A 9,832-nucleotide genomic window follows, 5' to 3' on the forward strand; every position below is an offset into this window, starting at 1 on the left:
ATAAACACGATTGTGTGAAGTTTAGGAAGCAGTTGCAGTCGTGGAAATGCAAGTTCACGCTTCTTTTAACCAAAGATAAAGACAAAAATAGGAAAATAAAGTAGGCAACATTAACAACGTTCCCAACCAACCACTTCCACGGGACTTAACAAGTTTGTACCTATAAAAGCAAATGTTTTTCCAGTTTGTTGTCCTGAAGCACTCAGCCTAGGAGGGAAAGACATCAGCAAGGGTTTAAGAAAAGCAAACATTACTGCAGATCAATCCAGAAAGCATGATGAACATTCAGCAGACCAGCAAAGAGTCGGTGCTACCTTGGAACCGGTCTTTACGGTTATCCTTTCTGAGATTAACCATTTTTGCAGAAAGAAATATTACTCACAAGTGGAAAAATTTTGAAAAAAGAGAAAATAAGTATAATTTAAAAGGAACAGAGATCTTTAAAAAAAACTAAATTCAGGACCAAATTAATGGAACGTTGTGTTTCTGTAAAAGGTTTCAGTTTATGGAACAATCTGGATACAGAAGCCAAAGAATGCAAATCCAACATTACATTTAAAAGAATAATAAAAGCCAGTTTGATGAAGAAATATCATGATAATTGTTAAGTTAGGTGGGTTTTCTTTTTTTTTTCCCCTCTCTCTTTTTAGCACCATTGTCATATTTTTTTTCCTTTGAATGAAAAAAGAATACGATTATCTGTGTTTGACGACAGTTATTTTGTGTTATTTTATAACTTTGTTGTAGTTTTTTTTTTTTTAATTACGTTTATTGGAAAGTGTTTTTTTTTTATTGCATAATTTGTAATTTGTTGTTTTTTTCCAATTTTACTTTACTTTGTTTTATTTTATTAAAAAATTAAATTATTCTGTTTATTATCATTAATGAAGTTCCCCATTAAGGGAGAAATAAAGAACAATCTAATCTTATTATTAGTGGTAGTATAATTAGTATTACTATTATTATTATCATCATAATTATATTATCATTAACATTAATATTAACATTATCATTATCATTATCATTAACATTATCATTAACATTAACATTAACATTAACATTACCATCCTCCCAGCAGCACCAGCAGCACCAGCAGGAACTGGCTTCAAACTCCCTCTAGTGGTGATTCCCCCTCGGTTCACCCAGAACCAGGAACCTCTCAGGAGCTTCAAGCCAGTGGTTTCAAACTGTTTCAGTCAGGCCCCCCTTGGGGAATTGGAAATATTTTTTTGAAAACCGCTGATTTAAATAGAAACCTGTGTCTCCCTGTTTTTACAGACTCATTAAACCAAAGTCACTTCACTTCATTCATATTTTATTTTCCCCAAAAAGAAATTACATGCAGTTTATTATATCAGGATATCAAATAATTAAAATAAATCATGATCATGTTTGTTCACCAGGTTAATACAGATGTTTGATTGAAAGAAACTTAAACAAAATCAATGTTTCACATATGAACGTTTTATGAACCACAGTTAAGAATGATAAAATAAACATACATGATACATTTAACGGTTTAAAAAGATATGAAGCAACAATTATGAAACATTTGCTCACATGAGAACCAGCTGTGTTTTTAGACGTTTAAACAGTTTTTCATGTTTTAGTATCTTTTAGTTGCAGTTTGTTTAAAAACTCTGATCTTTGGACTGAAACTTGAGGAGCGACTTATAAACTCTGACTTTTGAACACTTACATTTACACAGAAATATGTTCTTTAATACCGATTTTATTCGACTTTTACTCTTCGAATGTTATAAAATCATCAGGTTGATTAAAAATAGCTCTCAGATTTAGGAACATGGTGGATTTTTATGTCATATTTCTAACTGGTTACAACATTTATTTAAACAGTAAAGTTTGAAAGTAAAACATAAAATCTCGTCCCAGGGATTCCAGCACATTTTCAATTCAATTCAATTCAATTCAATTTTATTTATATAGCGTCTAATACAACAGATGTTGTCTCTAGACGCTTTCCAGAGATCCAGAACATGAACATAAACATAGATATAATTATAAATATACGTCAGCAGCACACAACAGACATCCACGTAGGCAGGTGGAAGCAGCAATGGGATGACCGGGGATGGGGGGGGGCACCGGGACCGCAGGCCAGATCGCAGCTCCCGAGGCTCCGGCCTGCAAACATGCACAAAAGAGAAAAGGGGGGGCCAGCACAAGAAACTACAGGAGCGATGGACAAAACGATAGCTATGAGACATTTATGAAAATGGTAATGGAGAAGAGAGGAAGGGAAAGGGAAAGGAGAAGAAGGGTGAGAGGCACCGCCCAGTGGATCATGTCGGTCCCCCCTGCAGCACAGGCCTATAGCAGCATATCTACCACCAAGCTATATTTGAGACTAACTATTATAGTCTTGTTCTATAGCTGCAACTATGACTACTGACTCTAACACACTAGAGTTTACACTACCTAGAGATTTACCAACACCAGCTAGAGGTTTACTAAACACTAACTATAGGCTTTACTAAACAGAAAGGTTTTAAGTTTAGTTTTAAAGGTGGAGGTGGTGTCAGCCTCCTTAACCCAGATTGGAAGCTGGTTCCATAGTAATGGTGCCTGATAGCAGAACGCCCGCCCTCCAAATCTACATTTGGATACTCTAGGAACTACGAGTAAACCTGCACTCTGAGAACGGAGAGCTCTGCCAGGAACATAAGGCACTATCAGGTCTTGTAAATACTGCGGAGCTAAGCCGTTTTGGGCTTTATATTTTGGGCTTTACATTTATAACATGAATACAAACTTGGATAAAATGAATCACAACTTTATAAACTTTTATATTTTGGTATCTTAATCAACGCTGAACAAATACGCTGAATGTTTTACAATAATATTTAAATGTGTCGTATTTTCAACGTTTTGAGATTCGTTTGTTTGCACATGTGAACTTTTTACTTAAAATAATCCTGCTATTGGAAAAGTTATTCCATCAAAACATTAAAGACACATACATATATTTTCTTTATCTCAGGTTAATCTATTCTTTGTCTGACAGATTCTGATCTCAGACATTTTTGCATCACCAGACATTCCAACATTGAAATAAGGGAAGAGTTTCTCAGTGAAAGTGTCACTGTGAGTGTAGATGTGTGTCATGTCTTCAGCGTTGTAGAAGGAAACCTTCCCCCCGTCATAGTCCAGCTGGACTCTGATCCTCCGGAGACTCGTCTCCACCGTGACGGTCTTACAACCATTGGTGTATTTTCCATCACCATGCCATAAACACCAGGTTCCATATTTAGGTGAAGGATATGTCTCGTTCTTCCTGTCAACGGAGTCTTTAACCAAACCAACATTCCAGTAAGGATGATCTCCCACCTCCACCTCCCAGCTGTGTTTCCCTGAGGTCAAACCCTCAGAACCAAAAACACTGGCATACTTGTCGTTTCTCTCTGGATTATCAGGAAGCTGCTGGTCTGTATCTCCTTGTCTCACACTGGTCAGATCAGCAGACAGATAGAGATCGGGGGCTGCAGTGTTTGGGTCCAGAACCACCGGGCTGAAGTGGACCTGGTCCCCCATCTTCTCCCAGACTCTAAAGGCCAGGTTTCCCAGGTGTTTGGCCTCGTCTACCAGAGTTCCTGAGAGCAGCCGTGGATCTGACACTGAGCTCTGCTCTCTGGCTCTGTCCCGAGTGGGTTTGTACCTGCTGAGGAACGACATGTTGTCTTTCTGCAGCTCTTCTTCAACAGCAGAGTTGCTGTCTGACAGAGAGGAGATCTGCTCCTGGATCCTCTTCCTCTCCCCGCTGATTCTCCTCCCCTTCTGCTCCTCTTCCTCCCTCAGAGCTGCCAGTCTGGACTCCTCTTCCTCCTTCAGGAACTGCTGGAGTTTGTTGAACTCTGCTCTGATCTGCTTCTCTGTGGACAGCAGCTGCTTCTCCGAGTGTTGAACCACATCTTTATATGTTTCCTCCACTTGTTTGTATTTGTTCCTCTTGTCCTGCAGAGACTTTAAGTCAGATTTCAGCAGCTCCTTCAGCTCACCGACTGCTTCTTCTACAGGAACCACTTTGTGGTTTTGGTGCAGAGAAAACTCACAGACAGAACACACAGCTCTCTGTTCGTCTCTACAGAACAGGAAAGGTATTCCTGGGTGTTTCTTACAAACTTCCTCCTCCCTCTTTTCTTCTTTTCCAGTCTCAGACGATCCACCTGTCTGTGTTCCAGCAAAAGAGTCGGCAAGTCCCTTCAGTGAAAAGTTCACAATAAGATCTTTAGAAGCTTTTCTTTTACAGATGGGACAGTTTCTGTTTTTATTTTGTTCCCAGAACTCTTTCAGGCAGCTTGAACAGAAGTTGTGGCTGCAGCTCAGAGACACCGGATCTTTCAACGTCTCTAAACAAACGTGGCAGCTCAGATAATCTTTAAGAGTTTTTTCATCCATTTCTTCAAATCTTTGAAGTATTCTTCAATCAGTAAACTCACCAGTTAAATGTCCCTCTGAATCACAGATTTAAGTCCTTTTATTTCAGGTTTTTAGTTAATAACCTCCACCTGAAATGGCGTCTCAGCTCCGTTCAGTCACAAGAATGACCTTTCCGTTTCACCTACTAAATTTACTGACGTCAACAGGTAGATTTACATGTTCTTATCAGCAGGGGGCGCAGTTTGACTTGTTATTAAGAAATACAATCAAGTGACTTGAATGTACTTTTTTGTATCTTTGTATTGTTGTTTTCCTTTTTAAAAAGAAAAAAATTAACAAAATAATTGCCACTCTGTATGTTTTACATAAATCCAAAAGTTTAGAAAAACTTCACTGATTCAAACATAACATACAACAATTTAATCATGTAATTACATGTTTTCTGTATAATCCCAAAAACAGGTTTTAGGTAAGAGTTTTTAGGGTCATCACAACTCACTACAACCCGTCTTACAAGACGAGATATTTGTAATCTGCTGCAATCACACAGCTGATTGAAACACAACAACAGATCTGTAAGTGGCTTTCCAATGTCACTTACTTGAAGGTGCATGTCGTTGCAATTTATTGACGTGCGCCAGGCTTGGCTCCCACAAATTAATGTCCACACATTTCCCGTTCCCTTAATAAATGCATTTCCACAGGAAGTTACCACAGCGCCACCCACAGTACAAACAAAAACATTTACAACAAAAATAAAGAAAACCCACATAGGAAAATGGATGTTACACTCCGGCCCCTAATTGTTGATGGCAGGAAGACACAACAATTCAAATCAGTATGTTGTAAAAGCCGTTAAACACACAGTTTTCCCAGAACCATAACTGATATTTGTACACACAAATGCCCTGCATCAGCAGTTACACCTCTGGCTTCCAGTCAGGCAGTCCAAGTGTCAGAGGCGTCTGTAACGTCAGTTTCAGGTCAGTGAAAGCTTTGTCAGCCTCGTCAGTCCAGGTAACAGGGTCTGAGGATTTTAGGGCTTTTCCATGGGCAATGGTGCCTCGATTTCAGCATAATGCGGGACACACTGTCGACAATAACTGGTGACGCCCAGACAGGGCCGCCGCAAGGGGTGTGCGAACCGTGCGACTGCACGGGGCCTCGCGCCCCAAGGGGCCTTGCGCTATGTAATCTGGATACAGAAGCCAAAGAATGCAAATCAAACATTACATCTAAAAGAAATATGATAATTTTTAAATTAGGTGGGTTTTCTTTTATTTCTCTTTCTCTCTTTTTAGCACCATTGTCATATTTTTTTCCTTTGAATCAAAAAAGAATACGACTATCTGTGTTTGACGACAGCTATTTTGTGTTATTTTATAACTTTGTTGTAGTTTTTTTTTTTTTTTTTAATTACGTTTATTGGAAAGTGTTTTTTTATTGCATAATTTGTAATTTGTTGTTTTTTTCCAATTTTACTTTACTTTGTTTTATTTTATTAAAAATTAAAATTATTCTGTTTATTATCATTAATGAAGTTCCCCATTGAGGGAGAAATAAAGAACAATCTAATCTTATTATTAGTAGTATAATTAGTATTACTATTATTATTATTATCATCGTAATTATTATATTATCATTAACATTAACATTATCATTATCATTAACATTAACATTAACATTATCATTACCATTACCATCCTCCCAGCAGCAGCAGCAGCAGGAACTGGCTTCAAACTCCCTCTAGTGGTGATTCCCCCTCGGTTCACCCAGAACCAGGAACCTCTCAGGAGCTTCAAGCCAGTGGTTTCAAACTGTTTCAGTCAGGCCCCCCTTGGGGAATTGGAAATATTTTTTTGAAAACCGCTGATTTAAATAGAAACCTGTGTCTCCCTGTTTTTACAGACTCATTAAACCAAAGTCACTTCACTTCATTCATATTTTATTTTCCCCAAAAAGAAATTACATGCAGTTTATTATATCAGGATATCAAATAATTAAAATAAATCATGATCATGTTTGTTTACCAGGTTAATACAGATGTTTGATTGAAAGAAACTTAAACAAAATCAATGTTTCACATATGAAGGTTTTATGAACCACAGTTAAGAATGATAAAATAAACATACATGATACATTTAACGGTTTAAAAAGATATGAAGCGTCCAAATGGACTGAGTATGTGAAACCAATCACATCAAATTTCATGTGAACTATTTTTTTATGTGATGTAATGATTGTAAACATGGGTGCGCTCCCTGTTTTTTTTTTTTTGTTTTTTTTTTAATTATTTTTTTATTTTTCTGTTATTGTTTCTGATTACTGTTCATAAAAAAATGCCTGGAGGACAGTAAGGACAAAATCATTTAAGTTAAAGATTGAATGTAAAAACGTGTAAGATGGAATACTGCTGTTCTAAATAAAAAGAATTAAAAAAAAAAAAAAAAAAGATGAAGGCTGAGTCCTACAATGGCAAAAAAAAAAAGATATGAAGCAACAATTATGAAACATTTGCTCACATGAGAACCAGCTGTGTTTTTAGACCTTTAAACAGTTTTTCATGTTTTAGTATCTTTTAGTAGCAGTTAGTTTAAAAACTCTGATCTTTGGACTGAAACTTGAGGAGCGACTTATAAACTCTGACTTTTGAACACTTACATTTACACAGAAATATGTTCTTTAATACCGATTTTATTTGACTTTTACTCTTCGAATGTTATAAAATCATCAGGTTGATTAAAAATAGCTCTCAGATTTAGGAACATGGTGTATTTTTATGTCATATTTCTAACTGGTTACAACATTTATTTAAACAGTAAAGTTTGAAAGTAAAACATCAAATCTCGTCCCAGTGATTCCAGCACATTTATAACATGAATACAAACTTGGATGAAATGAATCACAACTTTATAAACCTTTATATTTTGGTATCTTATTCAACGCTGAACAAATACGCTGAATGTTTTACAATAATATTTAAATGTGTCGTATTTTCAACCTTTTGAGATTCGTTTGTTTGCACATGTGAACTTTATACTTAAAATAATCCTGCTCTTGGAAAAGTTATTCCATCAAAACATTAAAGACACATACCGTATTTTCCGCACTATAAGGCGAACTGCATTATAAGGTGCACTAAATATATGGTAAAATACCGTACTATAGTGGCTGGGATTGAGTTACGTATCTACCTGATGGAGCTGCTACAGGAAATGCTACAAAATCCTACAGCAAATGCAAAAAAAAAAAACAAGAAGAAAAGTACCGTATGTCAAACTTTATTAACAAAATAAAAACCAGCTTTGCTCGTCAAAGTCGCCATTATGCGAGTCAGCGTCGCTGCTGTTGTCTTGAACGTCTGTGACGATTCCTGATGTTTTTAGCGCCGTTACTTCGGCGACACCAACTACATTACCCACAATCCCCCTGACTACATTACCCACAATCCCCCTGACTACATTACCCACAACCCCCCTGACTACAGTAACAGAAATTACCATAATGATCATATATAAAGGCGCACTGCATTATAAGGCGCACTGCTGGTTTTTGAGAAAATTAAAGGCTTTTAGTTGCGCCTTATAGTGCAGAAAAATACGGTACATATATTTTCTTTATCTCAGGTTAATCTATTCTTTGTCTGACAGATTCTGATCTCAGAAGTTTTTGCATCACCAGACTTTCCAACAGTGAAATAAGGGAAGAGTTTCTCAGTGAAAGTGTCTCTGTGAGTGTAGATGTGTGTCATGTCTTCAGCGTTGTAGAAGGAAACCGTCCCCCCGTCATAGTCCAGCTGGACTCTGATCCTCCGGAGATTCGTCTCCACCGTGACGGTCTTACCATCATTGTTGTATATTCCATCATAATGACATAAACACCAGATTCCATATTTAGGTGAAGAATATCTTTTGTTCTTCCTGTCAACAGAGTCTTTAACCAAACCAACAGCCCAGAGAGGATGATCTCCCACCTCCACCTCCCAGCTGTGTTTCCCTGAGGTCAAACCCTCGGAACCAAAAACATTGGCATAGTAGATGTTTCTCTCTGGATTATCAGGAAGCTGCTGCCATGTATCTTCATTCCTCACACTGGTCAGATCAGCAGACAAATAGAGATTGGGGTTTGCAGTGTTTGGGTCCAGAACCACCGGGCTGAAGTGGACCTGGTCCCCCATCTTCTCCCAGACTCTGAAGGCCAGGTTTCCCAGGTGTTTGGCCTCGTCTACCAGAGTTCCTGAGAGCAGCCGTGGATCTGACACTGAGCTCTGCTCTCTGGCTCTGTCCCGAGTGGGTTTGTACCTGCTGAGGAACGACATGTTGTCTTTCTGCAGCTCTTCTTCAACAGCAGAGATGCTGTCTGACAGAGAGGAGATCTGCTCCTGGATCCTCTTCCTCTCCCCGCTGATTCTCCTCCCCTTCTGCTCCTCTTCCTCCCTCAGATCTGCCAGTCTGGACTCCTCTTCCTCCTTCAGGAACTGCTGCAGTTTGTTGAACTCTGCTCTGATCTGCTTCTCTGTGGACAGAAGCTGCTTTTTGGAATGTTGAACTACATCTTTATATGTTTCCTCCACTTGTTTGTATTTGTTCCTCTTGTCCTGCAGAGACTTTAAGTCAGATTTCAGCAGCTCCTTCAGCTCACCGACTGCTTCTTCTACAGGAACCACTTTGTGATTCTGGTGCAGAGAAAACTCACAGACAGAACACACAGTTCTCTGTTCGTCTCTACAGAACAGTGGAGGTATTCCTGGGTGTTTCTTACAAACTTCCTCCAGCCTCTTTTCTTCTTTTTCAGTCTCAGTCGATCCACCTGTCTGTCTTCCAGCAAAGGAGTCGGCAAGTCCCTTCAGTGAAAAGTTCACTAAAATGTCTTTAGAAGATTTTCTTTTACAGATGGGACAGTTTCTATTTTTAGCTTGTTCCCAGAACTCTTTCAGGCAGCTTGAACAGAAGTTGTGGCTGCAGCTCAGAGACACCGGATCTTTCAACGTCTCTAAACAAACGTGGCAGCTCAGCAAATCTTTAAGAGTTTTTTCATCCATTTCTTCAAATCTTTGAAGTATTCTTCAATCGGTACACTCACCAGTTAAATGTCCCTCTGAATCACAGATTTAAGTCCTTTTATTTCAGGTTTTTAGTTCATAACCTCCACCCTGAAATGGCGTCTCAGCTCCGTTCAGTCACAAGAATGAACTTTCAGTTTCACATACCGGTATTTACTTTACTGACGTCAACAGATAGATTTACATGTTCTTATCAGCAGGGGGTGCCGTTTGACTTGTTATTAAGAAATACAATCAAGGGACTTGAATGTACTTTTTTGTATCTTTGTATTGTTGTTTTCCTTTTTAAAAAGAAAAAAATTAACAAAATAATTGCCACTCTGTATGTTTTGCATAAATCTAAAAGTTTAGAAAAACTTCACTGATTCAAAC

General features: G+C 38.1%; 2 protein-coding genes across 2 annotated transcripts; both read right to left on the bottom strand.

Annotated features, from left to right (window-relative positions):
- Nucleotides 1-2,629: 2,629 nt before the first annotated feature.
- LOC133419262 (nuclear factor 7, ovary-like) lies at nucleotides 2,630-4,529 on the bottom strand. The gene has a single exon (XM_061708331.1). It carries the CDS (start codon nucleotides 4,414-4,416, stop codon nucleotides 2,998-3,000), a length of 1,419 nt encoding a protein of 472 aa, XP_061564315.1. The 5' UTR covers nucleotides 4,417-4,529; the 3' UTR covers nucleotides 2,630-2,997.
- Nucleotides 4,530-8,007: 3,478 nt separating this feature from the next.
- On the bottom strand, nucleotides 8,008-9,574 carry LOC133419290 (nuclear factor 7, brain-like). The gene has a single exon (XM_061708372.1). The coding sequence runs from the start codon at nucleotides 9,437-9,439 to the stop codon at nucleotides 8,021-8,023; it is 1,419 nt and encodes a 472-aa protein (XP_061564356.1). The 5' UTR covers nucleotides 9,440-9,574; the 3' UTR covers nucleotides 8,008-8,020.
- Between the last annotated feature and the right edge of the window lie 258 nt (nucleotides 9,575-9,832).

The sequence above is a fragment of the Cololabis saira genome, chromosome 19 (genome assembly GCF_033807715.1).
Source record: "Cololabis saira isolate AMF1-May2022 chromosome 19, fColSai1.1, whole genome shotgun sequence".
NCBI classification, from domain to species: domain Eukaryota; kingdom Metazoa; phylum Chordata; class Actinopteri; order Beloniformes; family Belonidae; genus Cololabis; species Cololabis saira.